This window comes from Onthophagus taurus, chromosome 1 (assembly GCF_036711975.1).
Source record: "Onthophagus taurus isolate NC chromosome 1, IU_Otau_3.0, whole genome shotgun sequence".
In the NCBI taxonomy this organism is placed as follows: Eukaryota; Metazoa; Arthropoda; class Insecta; order Coleoptera; family Scarabaeidae; genus Onthophagus; species Onthophagus taurus.
Window position 1 is genome coordinate 32602064 of NC_091966.1, and position 26673 is coordinate 32628736.

The 26673-nt window shown below is 32.4% G+C and overlaps 2 protein-coding genes across 3 annotated transcripts in view; both read left to right on the plus strand.

Moving 5' to 3' along the window:
* LOC111415857 (neuronal calcium sensor 2) overlaps positions 1-4626 on the plus strand; it is an 84382-nt gene extending 79756 nt beyond the window's left edge. For both annotated transcript variants that reach the window (XM_023047740.2, XM_023047739.2), the window contains one exon: positions 4080-4626. In XM_023047740.2, the coding sequence (XP_022903508.1) occupies positions 4080-4256 (177 nt within the window). In that variant the 3' untranslated portion in view covers positions 4257-4626. The remainder of the gene's footprint in view (positions 1-4079) is intronic.
* Positions 1-17435, plus strand: part of LOC111415855 (neurocalcin homolog) — a 97268-nt gene extending 79833 nt beyond the window's left edge. The window contains exons 2-4 of the mRNA XM_023047738.2: positions 11242-11358; positions 16690-16997; positions 17056-17435. Of these exons, the coding sequence (XP_022903506.1) occupies positions 11289-11358; positions 16690-16997; positions 17056-17250 (573 nt within the window). The 5' untranslated portion in view covers positions 11242-11288 and the 3' untranslated portion in view covers positions 17251-17435. The remainder of the gene's footprint in view (positions 1-11241; positions 11359-16689; positions 16998-17055) is intronic.
* The last annotated feature ends 9238 nt before the right edge of the window (positions 17436-26673 follow it).

Sequence of the window (26673 nt, forward strand, 5' to 3'; positions counted from 1 at the left end):
ACAGAGAAAATACTGTTCTTGCCTGATTTGTTCATCTATCAGTTCTTACTCTTTGATAGATTTCCTGTTTCTGGCATTTTTTTTTATCCCTTTAGACCATTCTTTGGATATTGATTCTGTATGCCATATTTTTTTCAGTTGGGCGTAAAAGACATCTCCGTGGCTTCTTATATAATATTATCGTTTCTTGTAGCTTTGTTGGTTTTATTAGGGAGCTTTTTATTTCTTCCTTAGTGGGTTTTTGTTCAGTAATATGCAGTATAACTTATTGATACCTTCTTTTTCTTCGGTTTGTTTTATTTCGTACATATCTGAAAATATTTCATCGATCTATTTTTTACTTCTTTCTTAGTTGTATAAGTTTCTCATGATTTCCTTTGAGTTTCATATTTATCTGACGGCTTTTCATTGTTAGTTTCTTTATTATTGTACATGTAAAGAGTATAAAGAGTAATTATGTACTTGGGAAGATTTTTCTTCCCCTATCATATTTCCTATACAGCGTGTCCCGTATCTTCCGCATCAGAGCATTATACGGTTGTAGGATACATTATTCTGAAGCGATCTTTCTAATAAAATTTTTTCGAAATGTTTATAATAACCGCACGGGAACTGTTTAACGACGACCAATAACGGACAACTTTGATTCATCGAAAAAGTTTATTTCTCTTTCCATGACGAATTTATTGGTGAGTACACGTGGGAAACGAGTTATCATCGGCGTAGCGGACCGGCCGAGGGTGGCACCGATTACCTGAGTCTGATTTGCGATCTGCTGATTGGACGAAAAACAGTTCCTTTAAACAGTTCCCGTGCGGTTATTATAAACATTTCGAAAAAATTTTATTAGAAAGATCGCTTCAGAATAATGTATCCTACAACCGTATAATGCTCTGATGCGGAAGATACGGGACACGCTGTATAGCCGTTTGTCTTTCTTAGCTTTTTTTTTAATTTCTTCCTCTGCTTGTCATCTTATACTCTGTTATACATCTATCTTTCTTCTTTGTTCAATTGATTATGAGGTTTCAGTAGACAGCTATAATCTGTTTATCATAGTTTCTCTCCCTATAGCTTCTTCCGCTGCCATTATTCTGAAATTCTTGTAGATTTCCCATACTAGTACTCTTTAAGCATCAATATGTTTTGTCTTTCCCCTTACCTTGTTTAGCAACTCTTGGATCATTCTTTCCATGATCTGAGGCTGGGCTAGCATTCCTCTCATTCATTCTTCGTACGTCTTTTAGTGTATTTATACATTTTTATCAATTATGATATGCCTATTTCGTTCTTTAGAAATATTAATCCGAACAATTTGTTAGGAGGGTTCAGTTGGGTTGAACTAAATGGGGAAATATATAAAGTATCTTTGTATTATTAGAATATAACGTTTTGTTCGCTTGTTGTTTCAATGTATATGAATAAAATTAGATTTTCGCAAAATACAGCTGTTAATTGTGGCGAGGGACAAGAAAGTATCTCGTGGCGCAGTCGGTCCCTTGCCTTAAATTAGTGCAAAGGTTACAAATGTAAACAAAAAGAGCAAACGCATTAGGAGAGGTATTGGTTACTGTTTATAAACCTATTTTTTCGTCTTTGTTTTTCGATTCGGCTTTAAAACAATCTGCCACAAACATTAATTCCACAAACAGGGTTAAATTTCTACAAGTTCTATTAATGTAAAAGTATTGTATTTCGACAATTTAGTTGTTTTATGTTTTCATGTGCGTTTAGAGTTAAGGAGGAGGACGCGTTTTCACACTTACGCGTCAAATCATTCTGTATTTTTTGTCGTTGTATAAATATGGAAGTATAATAATGTTAAATTTATTTATGTCCATACTAATTCAATAATTATAATAAACAATAATTTAAAATTCAAAGCTTTATGGATAACTTCTTTTAAATTCAATAATCCAAATTTCACCACATCATTCTTACATTGAACATCTACTTCTTTGTTACTATTAATATTTATTATAAATTTAATTTTGGTTGTGACATAATTTTGGTTCCTGTCTGCTACGACATCTATTGACAACCCCAACCTTATTACGGGTTTTCCCCTGCTTAGAGTTACATTCTCTGTGCTTCCAGCAGTAATTGTTAATTAATCGTTAATGGGCTTGTAATTGAAAATTAATTGACAGTCGCTGCTATTTATGCTTTTTCTTCAACATTATTGCTTATTTTCCACTTTAATTGACTCTGTCAAAGCTGACCTATGTGCGCTAATCCCTCTCATTATTAATGAACACGTCGTCAACACAATATCCATCCATAATAACACACCTTTTTTGTACTGATCTGCTGGGTAAAAGAATTCTCATGGATCCAACCCTAATTCTGCTGTTATATACTATGATTGCTTCGGAAGTGATCTCTTGGCTAATTCTTCCGACGTTAACTCTATAACATACAAGCAATTGCATACAGATTGAATTTAGAACACAATATTTCTTGGCTTTCTCTTCACATTATGGTATAAGTTACACAATTTCTGATCCAATTTTCTATTATCCTGCTAATATTTGCTAACTAAGTTCCCTGTTCTTTTATTGGACAATCATTTAATTTTTGACTAACCTAACACAATTATTACGTCGAATAACTGGTTTTGTTGTAGCACTATCAGCCTTGGTTCCTGGTATTAAGTAGCATCTGAACTAAAGCTTTTCTACAACTTCATCAAGCTTAGAAATAGCCCTACTTTGCATTTAACTTGTGCGATCTTGATGCTTCTTGGTGACATGAGAATTTTGAAATTGTTCTGTTATCTTTGCTCATCTCAATATTTTCTATGTTGGTGTCATAATTAGTTGACTTCTCATGTTTTTCACATAACTTCATCGCATTAACTTTGTTCTGAGTTATTTCCATCATTTTCACCATTTTCTGCTGCAAATCATGAAGACGCCTGTACTGGCGTTCTACTTCACATCATCATCCCAAGAGAAAATTATATTATTGTTTTACTTTATTATGACAACTATAACTATTTATTTGCGTCTTAAGCCAATTAACCGCACTCTCATGTTCCAATCTATCTAATCCATTTTAATGTAATGTATATAAAAATGATGACTCCTTATTCCTTACACAAAATTGTTTTGTATGGCAAGTTACAGTAAAAAATGTCGATATTTTAACATTGATAATGCAAAAATGTTACTTCTAAATGTGTTGAGAGAAGACGGTGAACCAAATAGCTGATAGAGATGATAGTGATGATAGAGCTGATACCAAATATATATATTTGCATTCTGTAACATAATAAAACAAAATTTACAAAGAACTTTCATTATGATCAGTTTAACAAAAGCCTTCGGTTTTAAAAAATGAAGAGTTTGATTTGAAATGTTTCCATTGATCAAACAATCAAATTCCCTAAATTAGAAGTCGTAGAACAAAAAGTCCATTTCAATAGTGGAATAACGACAAATATGTGACCTATATTTCTCTTTCAAACCATGACTTTTAACTGTTGGATGAATCAATTTTTAGTTTCAATTTGAAAATGTCGCATTCAAAATTTCAAGTTAATAAAGACAGTTGTTTGATTCGAAACATTTCCAATTTGTTTAACGAAATGTCCTGATGCGATTCTATGTTCGCACAAAACGTGATAAACTAGGGGTAATAAATGGATAAGTCACGTCCTGTCCAGATCGAAATTGCGTAAATATTCAAATACCCCCGTTGGCAATTTGATTTTAATGAGCCCCCGAAGGCCAACTGTCCATCTATCCATCCATTTCGTTCTCATTCGTCGACCAGATTACGGGGTTTTGCGTTACGTCCCCCTAAACTGGATTTAATGTGACCGTAAAATAATAATACGTACATTCCGTACTAAACCCCTTCGGTTCGATGAGCTCCACGGGTGGGCGTAAATTGCAAAATCGATGTCCCGTAATGATACCTGCCAGAAGATGGGTTTAAACGGACACGTTGCGACTTGTACGCGAACGAAAACCCGACCGAACGGAACGTGTTTTGCCTGATCGATCCAAATCTAAATATATCTCTTATTTTTACTACGTGTCAGTTCACAAAAAAATTCAATTTGATTTTTTTAGGCAATTTATGATATGTTGGGGGCGTGTTCTTCAAATAGACCGGCAGATTCGGCAGAAGAAAGGGCAAAGAATATCTTCGCGAAAATGGACGAGAACAACGACGGCCAATTAACACAGGACGAATTCTTAAAAGGATGTCTGCAAGACGAAGAACTATCCAAGATGTTAGCGCCTTAATCTTATTAACATTAATAAAATCTTAATAAGATTAATAAAGATTTCACCCGTTCGAATTTAATTCGGGTTCTCGTCCCGAATTAAATAACTTAATCTTTTTTTGTAATTCCAACAAATATTGCAAGCGCGGAAGGACGTTTTTTAAAAAACGTATTGTAATATGACCAATCCACGGGTACATTTTACTTTTTAAATTGATATCTATGTAAACGGTGTATTATAGGTTTTAAGGCTGCCCGGATGACTTTTTTGGTGTTACTAATAAATAAATTCATGTTTTCTTTTTAAGTGTTGAAACAAAAGAAATTTGGATTTAAAAAAATAAAGAAAAACGTGAATTCGTTTATGTAATTTCAAATAATCGCTATATTTAAAGAAATAAAGAAAAAAGCATCGATGCGTCCTAGTCAAGGTTAGTTAAAAATCTGTATTAATCATTTCATTTAATTTATATAATCATTCTATTTAAAATCATTTTTAACCTAATTTTAATTAATTTAAGTGGATCGCAACAATTTTAAAAGACGACTTTTTTTAATTATTTTTCTTTGAGAAATTGTGCAGCATATTAAACGACACGCAAAAAAGAATTAATTACAATTATATTAATTAAGAAAAAGGAGGAAAAAGAGAGATGAAAAACAAATCAAAATAACGCCAATTTATTAAGCGTACTTATTAGGAGCCAAAATTCACTACTATAACAATTTTAATACATAAATAAACATGTAATGGTGTAAATGTTGAGATATCTCGATGTTTTTCAATGAAAAAAAAATTCTTTAGGCATATCATCGGTGTATAACTGAGAATCTCTTCGAGTAGTAGAATTTAAAGAAAAACTCCACTTTTCACACATATCTCTATGCATTTTTCAGACTCTGTAGGGCTACATGGCAAGGAGAAAACAAAGAGAACAATAAAGATCACAAGTTTACTACCCGGTTTTAAATGCAAGAAGTTTTTAAACTAAATAACATTTTTTGTTTACGATAAAACGGATTGCAGCAAAGTTAGTTGCAGTCACTAAATATAATTTCTCAATGAAATTCGTTTTAGAGATAATATCGTTTTGTTAGTTCGCAAATTTCAAATTTAAATTTTTTGGTCCGATAGTTTTCGAGTAAAGTAATTATAAAGTGAGCACGTTTGCCGCTAATTCAAAAATTGGATTTTGTTTCACTTAGGTTATATTTTATAATTAAATTAACAGGCTAAAATGAACATTTTCAATAATATTAAATTTTTCATCTTAATCGTATGGAGTCCATCAAGGACTTTATCAATTTTCCAACGCGATGCGTTTTGATTCTGCATAGCTATAAAAGTGATGTGTGAAATACCAATTATCAAAAAAAAAAAGGATGTCTGAAACAGAAATCCTTACTAAATGGTGAATATGTCTTAAGATGTGTCTAAACATAGAGTACATGGCAGCAACACACAGCGTTTGTTGAACACAACTGTGCTGCGCGCAAGTTGGACATACCAAAAAATGTTTAGCTGGGAGAAAAAAAAACATTAAAATAAGGAAATTCTGGATGTAACCGCTGAATTGAATCAATAATTTACGAAATTCATTACTAAACACCGCAATTTTTAAGATTATCCATAGAGAAGTTTAAAAAACTGAAACCAAAAGAAAAGAGAAAACTTACAAATCAAGAAAGCACAAGGATGATGATGAATTATAAAGGTTCCAGTACACAACCAATAATTTACTACAGTGGTATTTGACATTATACCAGCTATGTGGAATTACCTCTACCCGATTAATATCAAACATGATTCCCTATTGACGACTCGGTTCGATTTGCCGATCGTTTTTACGAAGCTTTATTCTAAGAATACTATTCAGTTCAAGGCAGCAGGTGTCGCTAATGGATGTTTTACGACAATCGAAATGGGATCCTAGGAGAACATTAAATAGTGAGAAAGAGGGTTTTTGTCAACCACAGATTGAGTAGAGAGCGAAAATGATTGAATGTGCTTTCAGGATGATCACCACTAAATTCGAAGCGCTTTCAAACGCTTTATCGATTAGTAATATGAAAATGATACGGTTCGTTCTGGTTATGTTCCGTACAACTAGAACCGAAAAGGGGAGAAATTTTATTTTTTTATTTCCTATACAAAGTCCGTGTGTGTCAGAAACCTGAAACGATGGTAAAGTTTGCCAAAACTGGAGGAATTACTTTTTTAAGTAAAATTATTAAAATACTATTCCACAAAAAAAATAGAAATATAATATACTCAATATTTTGAGAAATAAGACACCTCCTGCATCCAAATTTAGCCATAGGTTTCGTAGGTGGAATTGCAGCTCTAGAATATTAAATTGAACTAGTGTTGTGTTCTCTATGTATCAAATAAGAAAGATTTGCAGAAAAGATCGTTTCGAGATTTCATTCGTTTCTTTGACAACTTTTCTGTAACAACTACGGTATAGGTGTAGTTCCATAAACTTCTCTATTTTGATTGGTTTCTTCTATGAACAAAAGCCGAAAGCACATTTAGGTTGTTTTTCTCGTTAAATGAATTATAGGATAAAAAGCTACAAAAATAATGGACTATGGTAACAACAACTGGTCATATGAACCACTATTGCTCAGTATGTAACGTACATAGCGGAGGGCTAGAGATTCTTGGAGATATCTGATAGTAGCTAACTATACTGGTTAAAAGTCTTAGAATTGTTTACAAATTTATCTATAAATCACTCATTTTACTAATCACGGCAAATAATAATAGAGTTGAGCTTCAGTAACAACAGGAATATTGGAAGTTGAGTTGGGTTGGGTTATTAAACGAAAAGGTAAGGTGATAATAAGTTTTGCAGAAAATATATACTGAATGGAACTATGGATGGAGATTCAGAGCACGAATATACTACCATTGGAGTAAGAAGTCATTCGACAATAGATAATGTATTGGTAAACGAACAGGCGGTGGAATAGATTTTGATGAAGGTTAAAAGTAGAGGCGGGTCATTAACCAGGTACAAATGTAAAAATAGACGAGAGGTAGTAGCAGTAAAGCTAGCTTAATGGAAGAGGGAAAAATAGAGAATAAAATATGAATTTGCATGCAAAAGCTTTAATCTTGAAGAATAGGAATACAGTTCTTGCTAGCACTAAACGAAAACAAATTGAAGATAGAGAAAGAAAAATTTAAAAAACGGAAAGGTAGTTGAAGAGGAAGCATGTAAGTGGCTAATTCATATATTCTTGACGGTATTACAAAAATCTCTAACGATATATGGTGTTGGAGGGGTTTTCAAAACAAGTGGAGAGTGACAAATACGTGGTGATTCTAAGAACATGGTATACAGTATAACCAATGATACTAGAAACGAGACAAAACCAGATAGAAAAAAAGTTAACAGATAATCAAGTCGATTTCAGAAGAGTACGAAATACAATTACTAACATTATAATGTATTTAATATTTAGTCGACCACCAAATAGGGAAAAATGGCACGTTGGTTACTTTTTTCGTGTCTCAGACTCCAACTTTAGATCTGCTATATATATATATATATATATATATATATATATATATATATATATATATATATTGAAGGATATAATGAGAAGTAAGAACATTAATAAACAGCCAACAGAAAGAAGAAGCAAAATTTATAGCAAAATGGAAAAGAACGTGGTAAGAATAAGAGCCTAAGGCTAATTGGGTTGCACTTTGAATTCATATTTAATATCGGGACGATGCCAGACGGATTGAATGATTATGGGGAAGCAGAAAATTTGGCAGATAATAAGCTTATTCGCACAAGCAGTTTGACATTTTCTGAAATAAATCTATTGAAATGTGCATTATTTCACACGAGCGGCTATAAAACGAGTCTCCATTCAATTAGTAACTTTTCTACATACTTTGTCATCTAAGTTTCCTTGATTTGGTAGAAAACATAAAGATATCTTCTTCATGACGTAATCAAATTGACATTTGCGCAAACCTTAAACCAATATTGTAGCGATAGAAGTTTGTTTGCGGTTATATCGCTTTAATTGTTTGATGCACATTCAAAAGTGATCATTTTGGCGTTTGCGCCATTTTGGCTTGGCAGCGTCGATGTGTTGATAGAAATGCAATAGATTTTGAGGGTTAAGAGTAAAGTTAGGTCAAAAAGTATTGCAGATCGAAATCCAGGAACAAATGTAGAAACATACTAAATGGTAAAGTTAGAAGCTAGATAACTTAATGGAAGATGAGAAGATATAAGAAAACCAGATCTATGCAAATTCATAAACATAGATAGATAGATATGAGATCAGCAGACGAATACTTCAGGGATGTAGATGGTATTTTTTAACATTCTACGGAAGTTAGAGCGAGTTATGAAAGAGATGCTGAAAAGATGGCAAACATTTCTTTATGAGAAGGTAAGAGTCCTTTGATTCTCTTCTCGTAGCGCCCTTTACTTGACTGGTTAAATCCATTTCTCCGCTTCATCTATTTGTTCGTCTGAAGTTCCTGCACTATTTTTTCCACGAACAGTTAATGTTCGCGGAGCTAACTCAATGTTTACGCCTCGACCATAACCTTTTGGGTAAGTGAATTCTGCACAAAAGTTTCTGCATACCCTTTTCTGCATTTAAGCGATTTCCTAGATATTTCTCTTAATAAGACTTAATACTATTGTTACAAAAGTGATATCAGTTTATCAATTTAGCAAGAATCGTATCACACAATTTTCTCTTCTTTGTCCAGTAATGGTATAGCATTGCCATTGTCTGAATTTTGTCGTTATTTAGATATATTAAGTAATAGTTCTTGATTTTGTAATCCTCCTACAACACCTAGCACAATTCCATGGCCAGTATTCAAAACTATCTTCTTGTGCACTATGTCCCATTCATTTTTACCCATGCATGTATGTTTACTTTGTGGGACTACTGGTGCGTTTGTATTCTGATCATCAATTTGGAATGTCTCATCTAAAGAGCAAATATCCAGGTTAGCATCTGCTTGAAATGATGGATCCAAAATCTAAATTTTGCATAATAGGGTTGCTTTTGTTGATGTTATCTCTCATAACACGCTGGGATTAAAGAACAGCATTCTAGCTTTTGCAGATATAACGCATACACGACAAAACACGTTATATGGAATATGTTAAGTTCGTTTTTAAACATTTACATTACATGAACCTTTAAAAATCTGATTTGAAAAGAAAATTCTTGCATTAAAAATATAACCGATTACTGTAAGCTTGTGACATCACACAAAAATCGAATAAATAATAAAAATATTAAAAAAACTGATCCAACGTCAAGAGCGTAAAATGAAATTTTTTATAATGTAAACGCACAATCATTTTAGCACTAAAGGTGAGAGATAAATAATTAAAAGAAAGAATAATGAAGAAAAAATGTATAACCGCAATATTTTTATATGAAATGTTTTCAAACAGGAAGAAGTAAAAATAAAACGTTTAAGAGTTAAGATAACAGTATTAAATTAAAAAAAAAAACGAAAATAATGAAGAGATTATCAATAAACGATTATCCCAAAAAAAATATAAAAAAAAAGACAATCACAATAAATATGAATTTACTAATTGACTCTGACGAGTCTTATCTTAAAAGAAAATGTTTTAAAAATAGTTTTATTTTACTGTTTTTTCCACGTTTTAACGGGGTTTTAAAAATCTTCCAGAAAAAAGTTTAATTTAAAATCTTTGAAATCATAACAAAAAATAAATCATAAAAGCTTTAACAACTAGCTGTCAGTTAAACGTAAAGAGTTGAAATTGTTTTTGTTTATTTAAAGGTTTGTTTATAAAAAAGCGAACAGATTTTTTTTATTCACATCAACGGTTAATAATTCTTATTGTAACGGGATAAAAAAAACTTTTTAAAATTCATGGAAACTACACTCAAAAACTCATTTTAAATTCATCTAAAATCCTAAATTTAAAACGTTTACTCATTCTTTATAAATCTTATAATCTAGAGTTGTAATCTAATCTTAATCCTTTAAGACACCTTTTATTTTAGGTCCGAATATTTATTTTAAATTTAGTTCTTTTTTAAATTTTTTAGGGTGAGTACTACTATAATATTTCCTAACGAATTATATTTAAAAAGAATATAACGTGTCCAATTTTATTTCTTTTGAATGGGTTTATTTTGAAACTCTTCCCATCTATTAAATCTATAACTTTAAAAATGACAAAAACACAAAAATATACGAGTCTAACTATATCTTGACGTTTTCCGCTACAAATGGAACGTCGTTTCTCCTTTGCCATTTCCATATTCGTATGTATTTGCGTAACTATAATAGTAATAATATTGTAAAGTGCACACATGGTTTCTCTGGTAAGTTTCACATAAACAAAGAGAAAATAAGAAAAATAAAATATAAAGTTTTCCATTAAAAAAAAATAAACGTATAAATTATTATTGTATTTTGGATGTTGCTGGAAACGCTTCAAAAAAATGTTTAGAAAAAAAAATTGTGAAAAAAAGGAAAAACGAGAAAAAAAAAAAAGAAATTTAGAAAAGGTCGTTTCTATCGGATTATTTATTTTAATTTTTTATCGATTGATATTTTTCTACTTGCACATATTGTAATATAAACGTACAATTAATTTAAATTAATTACTTAATGTATGGAAACGCTATTATACATATAAAAAAAATATGAATGTTAATTGTAAGGTTTACATTTATAAGGTTTATCATTCGAAGGCGCAGGTTGCAGTTGTACCATAGAATGTCAACAGGATGAAACAAAAAATACATGCATACATACAACAAAAAGTATTAATCTTATAACTTAAAAATAATAACAAAAAAAAAAAGAATATTAATGGCAAAACATAGATTATAAATAAAATCATTTTCTTATTTTTTATTTCTAAACCACAATGATTATTTTTTATTATAAATTATTTCGAAAATAATATACGGATTTGCCGGATTTTTTTTTCTTTCTTCCACTAAAACTTTTTAAATAGGGACCGACATTGAAAAGTTTTGGACGTGAGGAGGGAAAGTTCTAGTCATGGGAAAACAGAACAGCAAACTTAAACCGGAGGTGTTAGAAGATCTCAAACAGAATACAGAATTTTCAGGTCAGTAAATTTATCTTTAGAATTAATTTAAACATCATTTCGTTTACTCAAAACATTGTTAAACAAATTCGCCTCTTTAATAACACAAAATTATACTAAATTCAACAGAAAATTTACTTTTTTATTGTTAGAAATGGGTCGTAAAATTTCCAGACTCACGAAACGACAAATTGTTTCCGAGGTGCATCCGGTTTACATTTTCATGAGCAATCTTTTTCTCGGTCTGTAGTTTTAAATTGTGTCCTGGAATAAAATTACGAACTTTTGAAACAATGTAAAATCCGGAAAAATTTTAAATTTTTATGAGCTGTGTTTTAGTAGTAGTTTTTTTTTGTTGGAAATAAAAAGACAGTTTAAGAATTTTATGAGAAGTCAAGGTTCTAAAGGATCTCATTATTACTTGGGTTTTAAATTTCCTAGTTTTACTTCTATTTAATGATCATACATTTCTTTTTGTTTTTTAACCTAAAATGTTGAAGCTAATTATTCACTATTGTTGCAACAAATAAGGAAAATAGGAAAGAGCTAGAATTCTTAGTTTTTTAATATTGAGATTATCCAAGTTTACAGCCAAAATAAGATGCGTTTTCTATTCTAGTGTGATTAATCTTTGCTGCCACAGCTGTTTGACGGGCAACTAAAAAGTTGTGACTATTGGTTATATCTCCTTGTCTGTTCTAAAATTGTCATCAACCTTAGACACAGGTAAATGTTTCGTCCAGGACAACAGTTACTATAAAAAAAATTATTTACGTCTTAAGTAGGTACACAAACAAATAGTAGCACCCTATTTGCTCCTTCCCTTTTGGCAATAGTTTCATTCACACAAATAGCAAATGGAAGATTTCTTAAAGCCTTTTGCTTCACAAGAAAATAATGTTTAGTGTTCATTGTTTTGATTTCAAAGGAGTCCACTAGTTCTTAGATTCCAATCTTTTGAAGATCAAAACTTATGACAACTATTTTTGGGGTTGAGCGAAGTTTAACTATGCGATTATTCAAGCAATTATTCCTTTTTTTTATTCAATCTCCCTTTTTCTGCGTTACTGGGAATTGTTTTTAGTGAAGATTTTAGTTGAAGATTTTATCGTTGTCACAACTACCATAAATGCCATTTGTTGTTTAAGTTTTGTAGTTATGTATTTTTCGTGATAGAGTTACTTTGAGTAACCTAATTGTGAAGACCTTGAGAACTCACATATAGTCTCCGTATGGCATCTATAAGATGCCTGTTCTACAAATTACCCCACAAGATGAAGCCATTATACTGACGCACTGTTCATATATTATGGCTATTGTTATGTCTTTTCTTGGCATTTACAGCATTAAATACACATTATTGGAATTTCAATATTTATATTCAAGTAATTTTCTCAAAGTTATAGCTTAGACACTAAATCTTCATCAAAACTCCTTACCACCATTACCACTAGTTTTTCTATTCGTTATTGGTTATTCGAGTTGCTTGTTAATAACAAATCATTCTTCTCAATGCAAGCAACCCTGAAAGGTTTTTTTTGCTCCCAATGTCTTGGTCATACTGCAGAAAGAAATGACTGGATTGAAGAAACTAGTGGTACATCTCACAAACTTGAAATTTTTTTGAAATATATGAGTATCGATTCTGTATTCCACATTTGTCTCTTTACAAAATAAAATTTGATTTGTTAACAAAGTTCCTGTAATAGCTTAGTAAACAGAATTCAATTTGTGTAGGAATTCTAGAAGCCACGATCTCGTTCCGAACATATATGATTGCCCTGCCCATTGCAAAATTATGAACCTCAAACAATACATCCAATGTTGGCATTTATAATAACAAAGCTTATTTCTTATATTACAAGAAACCGTTTTCATGAAATTAAATCCTACAGCACTTATTTTGCTGTCTGTCAGTAAAGCTAATTTTGAATCTTTCCAATTTTGAACGATTGTTTATAACCCACCGTATTTTGTTCTCATAAATTTTCTTAGCTAACTCAGACTGGCGTCCTGTCATCTGTGTGTTGTTGGCGTTTCGCTGAATAATTAGAGAATTTTCGAAAATTGTACATTTATTAAAAAATGTAATCTTTCAAGAAGATTTTAGCTGTCTTAAAGGCTGCTCTAACCACTTTTAAGATTAAGGTTGGTGATGTCAATACACCACCAACGGTTGATTCAGCTTCCAATTAGAGTGTGTAGGCATTTTTATAAGAAGTTATTACAATTTATCACAGTTCATTTAGAGCTGAGTTAATTTTATATCGCTCAGACACCCAAAATAGCGCTGATTAGAACTTATCTATACCAGTATTCTTCTATAAATTTTACTCGAACTATTTAATACTTAAATCCACCTGTAGTCTCCTCACGAAGCTTAAATTGATGGAAGGTATCCGTCAAGGCTAGAAGGCTATTGATAACTATTTGACATCCAGCAGTAACAAAGGTTGGTTCTAACTAACTAAATCAAGATTACTGTTGAAAAAGAAATGGAAAGTGTATTAGAAGTTTAACCTGTGACGAAATTCCAGTTATGTGATATAGCTTGATTGACGGTGCAACGACTTTTATTATTTATTCACTTATCTAGGCATGTTAATAACCGTTCTATTTTTTCGGTTGCATTAAATTACCATTAATTCTACATTTGAATCCTTCATGTTACTGCGGCTAATCATAGATGAATGGATTCTCGGGGGGCGTTTGTCTAAAATGAATTTGTGCAAAACCACCGATTAAGTTGGCGTGTTTGAGTTGGTATAGAGATTGAGAAGAAACACCTTGTCTTCTGTTATGGTCGGAATCATCTCACCAGGTAGACACTGCCAATTCTTCCTCTACAGCCACTATGTCATCTATTTCACGATCCTTGACTATGCCCACATGGGCTGATATTGATATTTAAGAAGACACGATCACAACTTTCCATCATGTTCTCGTACGAGGGAAAGTAGGAATTTTCAGTATCTGATTGACACGTTTGCTCTACTAAGATACCAATTACATTTTCTTTGCCAAGGACATGCCGCTTTGCAATCCGCCCTCTATAAACATAAATAACGGTTGAATAAGTAGATCCATTCTTTCTTTAATCAGTGCGGTAATTAAATAAAATCGAAAATTTTTGTTACAACTGGTTTATTTTTAAGTTTAAGTTCAACCTAACATGTTTCGGTCAAATGACCATCATCGGAGGTATCGTAAAAGGATTTATGAGAAACAATATACAATAAAATAGAGCAACTGCTGGCAGATGTGTGTGGAAGTATTCTTTGTAGATAATATCAAGATAACCGGGAGCCACGTTAAAGTTGAAGGTTAGGATGCATTGTGCATTAACGTGGCTCCCGGTTATCTTGATATTATCTACAAAGAATACTTCCACACACATCTGCCAGCAGTTGCTCTATTTTATTGTATGTTGTTTCTCATAAATCCTTTTACGATACCTCCGATGATGGTCATTAGACCGAAACATGTCAGGTTGAACTTAAACTTAAAAATAAACCAGTTGTAACAAAAATTTTCGATTTTATATAAATAACGGTGCTGTTCCCTTCAGCCACACCAATGAGATACCATCAGAAGATTAATTTATATATTATATATTTATTCATACGTTATAGCACATTCTTAGTTTGATCGGCTTCTTCCTAAGTTTAATCGTTGGTTTAATACTTAGAACCTTGAGGTGTGATACCAACACGCCATTAAAGCCTGGTTTTGGTCCTTTACCACTCGATCTATCCTGTACAAATACTGGTTCAACCTCTTCAAATCCTTCAAAGAGGCTTTCGTAGATGTGTCAGACCTCTGTCGCTTCAGCTACACCTTGTCCTTTCATCTTGTCAACACCATGTGATCTAACACAAGGTCAAGCAGTTTCCATGCTGAAAGCGAAATTACTTTCCACGAATATCAAAAAGTAATTGTATACGTGATAAATACATTAAATAAAAACATTAAACGCTGGGTCTTGATTAACTTTTAAATAGTTTATTGGCTTTGATATTGATGCAGTTTGTCATAGGCTAGACATACTATCTTTGATGAAGACTAGAATTCTTTAGACTATTAACAATGTTATTTGAAAACTCAGTTGTGTTATCTGCGGGAAATAAGCCTGCTTATTTCCCGTGCTATTTAAATCATCTTCAAAACTGCATTTCCTACATTTTCAATTGAGACTTTTACTACTCACCACATTTTATATTTAACCGTTTAGATGGTAAGATATGTTTTTGGCTGAATTGAAATTAATCTTTGTAATCTAGATGTACAATAATTATTTGCATAGTAAGGTTGTGACGTTTTATCTTTAAGGATGAAAAGAATACAATAGAAATCGCTTGTCGGCGAGGTTATGCGATTGAGACCTTTAACACTTATTATATCCAAAAGACATTAAGTTACATCTTGACCGTAACCATCTCCCTCCCCAAAATAATACTTCATAACCTCAATATGCAAATATTATTTACATAGCAATGTCACAAAGTAGTTTCAGTACTGTATTTGAAATGTGTGTATCTCGTGTAAGGTATCTATTTAATGGTCTTAATTAAGGTGAGAGTTTAATTGTGGTTTGGCGAATTCGAATCCAGTTGTTCGTTATTCATGAAAATTTATTTTTCTGCACTTTCTGTACGGTTGGAGTGTTGCAATGTCTTATAGAATTATATTTCTTACAAATACTATATTAACTAGCTAAAAATGCTGTGACGTATATGGAAGCTTTTTGGCCCAATATTTCGACACGATTTCACCCTTAATGCAAAATTCATTAAAATATTTATTCACATACCTTGATATAACCTGCGACCTTATTCAACTTTTAAAGGTTTATATATTTACTTAGATAATAATTATTTACTGGTATAAAAAAAAAGAAAGAAAAAATTAGAACAATGATTTTGTATTCTGAGACATTAAGTAGTTTTAAAGCGGGACTCTAGATTAACGATTACATTTTTCGCTTTTGCCTAACACGTCTTCCGTTCAAAATTCTTTAGTTCAGTAAAAAAAGAAAACCCGAAATTTTAAATAATCGATAGTTTATCACATCTGGGCGTGTAAACATAATTTCGTATTATAGCAAGAGGTCAAAATTTCCATATAAACTCATTATAAAAGGTCGTTTCTGTTACCCCATACACAAAGTTGTTATTGAGGTTGATGGTTTGTGCTCGGTTTTCTAGCTTCTACCTTCATTACCATATTTACCCGAAACCCTGTATTAAGGCAATTTACATTTTACGAAGCTGATGCCTTGGAAACATTTTTTGAGTAATTCATGAAAATGCAACAGTTTTTTTTTACAGAATGAAACGTTATTTTTTTATTTAGATGCGGAAATTCAAGAATGGTATAAAGGTTTTCTAAAAGATTGTCCGAGTGGGCATTTGTCAGTGGAAGAATTTAAGAAGATCTATGGAAATTTTTTCCCGTATGGAGACGCGAGTAAATTTGCGGAACACGTGTTTCGTACTTTCGATGCCAACGGAGATGGAACCATAGATTTTCGAGAATTTCTGTGCGCACTTTCCGTCACGTCAAGGGGGAAACTCGAGCAAAAACTCAAGTGGGCCTTCTCTATGTACGACCTAGATGGAAACGGTTACATTTCCCGACAAGAAATGTTAGAAATAGTCACGGTAAAAATATTGTGTTCGATTTTCAAAACTTAAGTGTTATGTTTAATATTTTTTCTAGGCCATTTACAAAATGGTTGGTTCTGTGATGAAAATGCCAGAAGATGAAAGCACTCCAGAAAAACGTACCGATAAAATCTTCCGGCAAATGGACCGCAATAAAGACGGAAAATTAAGCTTGGAAGAGTTTATAGAAGGTGCAAAAAGCGACCCTTCGATCGTCCGCCTATTACAGTGTGATCCACAGGCGCAGTAGCAGCAAAAACCAGTTTGGTTCCCCATCAAGAAAGTGACTCTTCTCGATTATCTAAGTACTTTTTATCATTTTAAGTTCGGTCTGTCTCAACTTTTATCGTGTGTGATGATAGCGGTCCAAACTCCCTTACTACATTTTGGACCCAACAAATACCCTCATTGTTATTATAAAATCAAGAGAGAAAATGAGAAGAAAAAGAAATCGTTTCCGATTTATTTTGTTGGTTTTCTTTTTTATAGAATTTCCAGATCGACGGAATTTTTATGCTCACCCTCGCATAGATTTTATTAGTAACAGTATATTTAATCGTTTTTAAATTAATTTTAAAATGATAATAGAATAAAAATTTAGTTAGTAATATTATTGTAAAATAATTTAAAAGAAAAACAAGAATAATTACTTAAGTTTTCAGTTTTCATCATCATTATTACCACCACATATAAAGTGTCCCAGATAATCGACTTAACACAGAAAACTTGGCAATGGTAAGAAAAATAATCTTTTATGTATTGAAATCATCTCATAATCTTCAAATATTTTCAAAATTGACAAAATGAAATTAAGAGAATAATCGAAAGCTTTAAGAATCTTTGGTGACCCAAAACGAGTGATTTTTTAATCTTGACATTAACAAAGGAACTTTCTGCCCTATTTTGACTGTAGCCAATCATCACCAGGAGAAGTTAAGGTTTATAAAATACTTGTGGCATAATAAATTGAATCATTAAATATGAAAAGACTACTCTAACAATATTAAGTTATGCAAATTTTGTTTTCTTTTATTTGCAGTGAATATTTTATAAATCCCTATAACTAGAAATCTCATTTCTAATTCAACACATCTTCTAATGATGGCTAGGTGCAACTAAAACCCCAATATAGAAGATAATAGGTTTGAGAATTAATTATTTACTCTTTGAATCACGCTTTAAGTTTAAGATTACTGAGATTATTTGTTTTAAGGAGGAAATAAAAAAGTTCTTACGTAAAATATTAATGAATTTATTCGTATTGATGAACAATAATACAATATAATTTTTATTAGTGCTGTATCATTAATCGTTTTATAGTTTGTCGTTTACTTAATACACTTGGCTTATTTGATTATGTAATATAATAGTACGTGTTATTTTTGAATCAAGAAGTTTTTCGCTTATTTATGATAGATTTTGAGATTCCCATTTAGGAATTTTGGTCGTCTCTAGCTGATTTTTACTCGTTATTCTAGTTCTTTTCACGAGTTTATCAGCCTTTCCAAGATAAACATCAAATTTGCACCAATAAAACATTTTCAAATCTCCAAATTCATATATGCTTTGTTTATCCTCAAAATCAGCACTTGATGACCCCTAAGAACTTGAGTAAGTGCTAATTTATCCACATTTTCCATTCTCTTGTGTTAATCATATACCATGACCATAAGTGATCTAACTTTCGCGAGATTTTCTCAATCTTCTAAGGAATAATAAAAATTCTTAAAATCCAATAATAAAGTAAATTAACTTTTTGATTGATGTGCACACAATTTTTGCAATGATGTCAACTTTAATTACAAATGAAGCTTCATTTTCTGTTCAGTGAGCTTATATAAGATAGCTCAACCTAAGGAGAGGAGGTTAGAAAAGTTCCTCAATTTTTTTACTTTTAAGTATACCATCCTGAATTGCGTTGTTGTCTTTTGCCATATCTATTAAACGAAACCATTGCCTGTAGGCAGCGTCTGGTTCTTCTTGCAACATTAAAGCAGAAACATTTCTGATCATTAACATCCATTCCTGCTCTTTTTGTTATAAAAATTTATGATTTTTGACATCTCATTTCTAATCGAGTTATTGGGATGCATCGATAAAATTAATAAGACATCAGTAATACTGTAGCGTATTTGCCAACGCTATAATTACACTTTTCATTAGAAAGCAATTATAAAAGTAAGCAATCAATCCAATATCAAATCTAAACTGTTCTCTACTATATGAAAGAATCAAGTAGACTCAAGTACCATCGAGTATTATCAAGTATCACTAGCGTCAGGAGTATCTCGTACTTAGGATGATGTAAAAATGCAGAGTATGCATTTTACTCATAAACCAATAAAAAATTCTCTCGCTTAGAACAGATGATGACGTAAATTGTAATAACAATGGTTAATGAATAAAGTGCAAATATTGAACTAAATTTTTGATCTACAAACACTTCTAAATTTATTTTGCACCAAAATAATACTGCACAATAATAGTGTTAAATCATCTGCTCCAGGTCTTTTGGTACAAATTCTTTTGGTATTTCGTTTTTATTCTTTCTTCATCAGTTTAAGTTGTTCCATCACAATTATTTTGCCATTGAGAGAATTTGTTACTACCATTATCTTTAATAGGTTTTTGGCGAGCTTGTTGAGTATATATATATATTCTAAAGTTACAGCACCTACGAAAATTTATTAACAAATGTTAAATTAAATACGTCTATAGTTGTATTTCAAATTTTCAGATCTACCTAAACTTTTTACTCTTCACATTTAGAGGGGTTCTTGAACACATATCGTCCAAGCTAATAGTACAGCAATGTTTGCATTCATGTCGTTGGTCAATAAGGTGTTTTCAATTTCGTTCAATCAGTAATATTGTCTCACTGTAAATTCAGAAGTAGACGGCTCTGATTCTATCTATCTCCAAGACCACGGAGACAAACATTACAACGTACTTCTACTGTATCATTTTGAATACATACTGATAAGCCTCGGCCGCAAGTGATCTCGGCTTAATCCCGTGAGATTATAGTCTTAATTAATGAAGCCGAGGCACTCCAATACTTGTTGTTCAATGTGTTATGGATGTATCATTTGAAATGTCTTAGCCGCAGGCGATTTCAGCTTAATAAGAACAAATCATGCATCATCCGTTCTAAATTAAGCCAAGGTCGCTTGTGTCTGATGCGCTACAATTATTGATACGCAACTGATCTCGGCTTAATCCCGTAAGATTATAGTCTTAATTAATGAAGCCAAGGCACTCCAATACTTGTTCAATGTGATATGGATATATCATTTGAAATGTCTTAGCCGCAGGCGATTTCAGCTTAATAAGAACAAATTATGCATCATTCGTTCTAAATTAAGCCAAGGTCGCTTGCGTCTAATGCGCTACAATTATTGATACATCAATACATACTGGTAAGCTTCGACCGCAAGTGATCTCGGCTTAATTAACTAAGAATATAATAATTGTATGGGATTAAGCCTAGGTTGCTTGCGGCACTCCAATATGTCTTGTTGAATATTGAATGGATATGATATCATTTGTAATCATCACAAATTTGAACTGTAGCTTTACAATAAAATTCAATTATTTTTCATTTTTTCATATCTTTATGTTTCACTTTTATAAAAACAGCTTGCACATGTCAGGAAGACTTCTTGGAATTAAATAATACGGCCACAAAACTTTAACCTATTTCATTCTTATGTCTGTGATGGTCGTAGTTATCCAATAACAAATATGTATATCTCTCTTCTCTTCCTCACCCTATATCATCCACTGCAGGACATTTTCCCAAATGTCTCCAATTATTTCTGTCTTTTGCTGTTCTTATCTATTCTTTCCCGGCCACAGTTTTCCCATCATTCATCCACCTCTTTTATGGTCTTTCTGCATCTCTTCTAGTTTATAGTGGTTTCCAAAAGGTTAATTCTATGTGGATGTTGTGAGTTTGAGTTTTGCTATGTTTCGATTTTTGTGTTCTTTGCGAATTTTTGCCTCCCCCAGACTGGATGAAGCAAACGCTCTTCAGGATATTAGATTTAACACTGAATGTTCCACCCACCTGGGGACCCATTCCGATAGTGTTAAACTTCACCATATTTACAAAGGTTTATTGGTCATAACCTTCTACGCTGGATGAGCGTGGTTCAAGCGGGTTGGAAGATAGAAAGGATTGGGAAGGAGTACTAGGGTTGGGGTTGTGAATGGGGTGAGATTTGAGATATAATTCGCTCCATGTATTGGGCGATAGGAGAGAATTAAGGCTCGCGTTGGCAGGAACACATCTTTGAAATAGATCTGTCCTCTACCGGGATTGTAGAGGAGGGACTACTCGCTACACCCTACAATCAGTTTGAACAAATCATCACCACCAACACCATTGAGATCATACTTAAAACAAATGCATCTCAAAATTTAACCAACGCGAATATGACATGCTTTGAAATGACAGTTTTACCATCTTCCTGTAAAATTTGTCTAACAAATTCATGTCTTAGACGATGCAGAACAAATTCTTAATGTTTATTTTTAAGTGGCAGTAATCTTAAAGGTTTTGGAATGATAACAATACATAAAATGTGTTTTTAGGTTTTAAATTATTTTTACCGTTTTCAAGTTTCTCATATTGTATAATTATCTGGAACATCTTTATATGAAGAAAGAAACATAACAATACACACATTTATCATGACTTATTGAGACCGAGATATCTCTCTATCGACTTACATTAAAAAAAACTATTACCTTACTCTCTACTATAAATTAAATTAATTCTTATTGCCCTCCCTAAAAATTCCCTTAAAAAAAGAAATGTATCAATATCAACCCACCCTTCCCTACCCCCAAAAATATATCAATTAAATGTTACTGTTTTTAAAAGGTTTATGCGATTCGATGAAAATAAAAAAAAAGTTTGTGCGTAGATCATTTTACTGTAATGTTCCATTGTTATATGTATAAGTATTGATGGTAATTGGTGCTTAAATTGTTCTTTGAGATCGTAACGTTTTAACGATAGCAAAATTTTTGCACATTGCAAAAGAAAATCGGGGCCAAGAATAAAATGCTTGGCTTAGGTAAACTATGATTTTGTGTTTATAAAAACTTGTGGAACAATTTTTGAATGTAGTAGAAAGTTTCATATTAAAAATAACGAGTCAATTTAAAAATAAAAATTAATTAGATCATATCAGAAGTGATACTGGGATTTAAAAACAAATTAGAAAAAAGAATTTACAAAAAAAAATTAATTAATAATTAAAAAGTAGACAAGTTTATTCTTTGATGCTATTGTTAAAACGTTATTTAAAAAAAGTAAATAAATAATTCATCATCATTATCATCTACCATCAACCGTTTCCGACATTAAGAAAAGATTTAAAAAAAATAAATAAGCCAGTATATCCCTCATCTTATAAACCTAACTTAATCGTCGTTCTCTCTCGAAAAAAATAAATAAATAAAATAAAATGACCTTCAATAAAAAAATGCACTACTTACTTTTACAATTTATCGTTACGTACTACGTATGTGTTCTCTACATACTATAATTGCCATAGTTATTGACCTTACACGCAAAAAAAAATGAAAATAAAAAATAACGTTCAATTTAAAAAGAAATAAATAAAAAAAGTTAAATAAAACAATCTGAGATTAATAGATAAAAACGTACCGAAGCAAACATCAAAAAAAAAATTATTAAAGTTGAGTAAAAATGCTAGTAATGAAAAAAAAAACTACCAAGGCCTAACGAAGTGATCTGCCGTTCAAAATAAAATTGTCTAAAAAATAGTTATGAAATATGAATGAATGATTAAAAAGAAAATAAGGGTGAAGAAAAAAAGAACGCAATAGTCTAGTCTGGCCCGTTATTTCAGGTCCCCTTATTTATATAAAGGGATCGACGCACAAAATGGTGCAGGCACACTTGAAAAACACGTCTGGATCTTCCCATGTCTTGCGCGATAATGTGGTTTATCAAGTACTTGTCTATATAATGTCAAAAATAAAAACTTGCTGAATGGCTTATAAGTGTTTTTATTTTGAATACCAATCATATTTGTAATCACCTCATTCGATAGTGTTATAATCCCAAACATTCCAAGCACTTTTAAATATTTAATTCATTCTCTGATAATCTCTGACTGTCTGGGTTCGCTCACAATTGTCTGTGGCAATTTATTTGCATAAATAATAAATCGTTATGTTTGTGAATGTAAAAGGTTGCTGAGAATTTGGTTTTGATTAATACAATGTGTTCAATATGAAGTATTTTTAGTATTTTGCAACACTTTTTTTTGATCGAATTGAATTTGACTCTCTTCTATACGTTAATGTCTCTCAATGCTTCTCCAATTTGTAAAGACTCAAAACACTAGAAGCGCTACAAATAGTGTTAGAATGTTCACACAGTCACAAAAGTCAAAAATAAAGGAAAATCGTAGCTTGAAAGACTACTCCAATAGTGGTGAAGGAAAGATGAACATTAAGGGCGGTTAATAAATCATTATTACTTTCGCATGAGTTGGTACTCAAACTTATAATTTCCTAATTCGACAAAGTGAAACTAGTTACCACAATGTTGTTCTTTTGATTGTAACTCGCATACGGCCACGTGGTCGCGCCATCCACGTGTGTAATGTGTGCGGTGCATACAGACGCCAAGAAACATCTAAGATTGTTTAGTCTTAGCATAACCCACAACAAAAGTTTTCATAGGTGGTGTTAAACTATTATACACAGGTGCCTAACTACGCACCAATTGAATAGTTATTATTATACATGTCGGCGATGACTCTTGAAAACTAGATCAGCTCATTCTTACCAAATAAAAGTCAAGTCAGTAAATTTAATAAGTGCAACGAAAAAGAATGGTATAGAAAATAAATATGGCAAGCATGTGCCGAATATCCCTACATTTCATTTCGTCTTTCAATGATTCGACCATTTTGCGTGAACGGCTTAGTTGTATGGTACTTAACACAGTTTTTGCTGCCTACTTTTTTCTAAGTTATACAATCAACACTGTTTTCATCACTTGATGACGACGCTTTTTAGTTGGTTTTGCTGACTTATTCACATCTTATTTACAGCGCCGACTTTCGTTTTATTTTTTGAAGCTACTAGCTTTTCTTCTTGATCCTTAAGAACGGCATCATTTTGTATTGATGTTAAAACCGGCGCAGCTATTCTTCCTCATATTCAATAGCGAAAGCATCTGCATTTGGTGTATCAACGCAAAGAGTAACGAATTGCGTATCGTGTGACGTATCCATGCGATGGGCAAATAATCGTATAAGTAAGTACATCACTGACACGTCAGACGAATGCAATGCCCGTGAAAGAGAGCGTCATCACGTCATTTGCAACAGCCATGTAAATTGTATTGAAGTGTCTATAAAGCTTTCGAGGAGTGGCTGTGCTTGATGAAATGCTGCATAAATTTCACGTGTTCAAATTGCGAAACAACCATTTCGCTCGATTCTTGACCCACATAAGGAGTTCATCTTTTTTATCGAGATGAGATAAAAAAGATATCATTCATAAAATTGCTTTATGCACTAATAGTAGAAACTAACATTCAAGGAAATACAGTGTGTCCGTAAAGTCAAATCAAATCCAATAATCATATATTATACAACAAGACGATCGAAAATACTCGATAATACGAGACGTATTGCTTGAAACACCACGAGACCGAAGGTCGAGTGGTGTTTTTTAAGGCAATACATCGAGATTCGAGTATTTTCGATTGTCGTGTTGTATATGGTTAGACTATTTCATGAATAAAAAATATACATATTTTTAGAATTTTAATATTTTTTTAATAAATTACATTGATTGTTATGGAAACATGCATGGATGTCTCGAAATTAATTAAAAGTCAAACAAGCGATAATACAAAGGTTCGTATTACAGCGATAATACAAAGGTTCGTATTATCGTTCTCCATGGTTACGGCCAAATAACCGCTGAAATACTCGCAATTGACGAAAAACCGCGAATTCTTATTGGCTGTTAACGATATGAATGAAATAGTCAATGAAAGAAGGGACGCTCAGAGAAAAAAACAGGGATTGCCACCATGGTCATGGACAGGAAAGAATACGACGACAAGATGAGGAGCTTTTTGGATCTAGTCACCTATAAGAAAGTCAAGAAGTACTCAACCGAGACGATCATAAGAAAAATGAAAGAATTGGTGAAATCTGCAGAAATTCCAGCAGAACATCCATAAACCGGATGTCTTACTACATATCTATTGTCAATGCAATAAATTATCCAACGTATCCGCTAGCGGAACACCTCAAGGTTCTGTCTTCTTTTAGAGGAAAAATACAATCATATGTTGAACATTCTACGCATTTTATGGGATCAATCAAAAGTATAAAGTTAGATTTCCAGAATTTCTATTTACCAGAGTACCAGTCAAAGATGCCGTGGATGGTCTTCGCCAAAAACTCATTTCAGAGGGCTTACGGAAGTATGTTCCAGAGCTAGTGGAGTGTTGTTTAATATCTACATATTTGAGCTGGAAGGAAAAGTTCCAAGGGGCAGCCTCTCGTGTGTCACCGGTAATCGCCAATTTCTACATGGAGATGTTTGAGGAAGAAGCGTTAAGGAAGACTCCGTGGAAACCAAAGCTATGGCTGCGTTATGTGGTTATATATAATCAAATTTACTGTGGAAATGGAAGTTGCAAAACAATTACCTTTCACTAGGAAGACAGATGGGGTCTTGGAACTGGGAATATATCGGAAGAAGACGCACAACAGAAGAGGTCAGTAATCCAAGCTCTGTTCCAGTGACCAGAACGGATTTGCGATGAAAAGAATTTAAAGAAAGCAGAAGGATTTCGCGAAGATGTATTCCAGAAGAAAGGCTACATTCTGAGGGGTATCCAGCGAGCCACCAAGCAACGTAAGTAGAGGGAAGACGCGGTAATTACTGCACCAGCCGGTTTTATTTGCCTACTATATGTATCAAGTGTGACGGACCGTATTGTAAGGTGTTTGAAGAAGAACGATTCGGTACCAACAGCAAAATTCGGAACGTTCTTCTGATAACTGAAGATAAACTAACATCCTTAAATAGAGCGGAAACTGCAAATATGTTACCCACATTGGACGTAACATCGAGTGTTGCAATCGTAACATCGAGTATGAGAGATATATCCGACTAAATAATATCCAGCAGTCGTACAGGATTGCCACAAAAAAGGACACACCATAGATTTCGATAAGACCAAGGTGTTTGGAAGACCTTATACCTTGTAAACATATTGGTAGCCATTGGGGTAATCAATATAGAGAATATCAGAGCGTATAGTGTCACTTAGAGTATCATAATGTCTTCGGACTGTTTCAAAATATTGATTACTCATTAATACCTTGATACCATTACGCCACGTGTTCCAGAAACATTAACATAGCAACCTTGTGCATGATTAGAAGTAGTATCATCGGTTTTTTTATAAGTACATGTCTTAGACAATATACAAATATCAATAGTTTTATCAGTCGTCAGAGAATACACGAAAGCATATCGTTTAGCAAAATGGCCACGCCTTTGCTAAGAGTTATCAATTGTAATGACACATTTGCTTGGGTAGGAGTTTTATTCTACAGCTTCCTCGATTACTTCTTCCATAGTCTTTTTACAAATA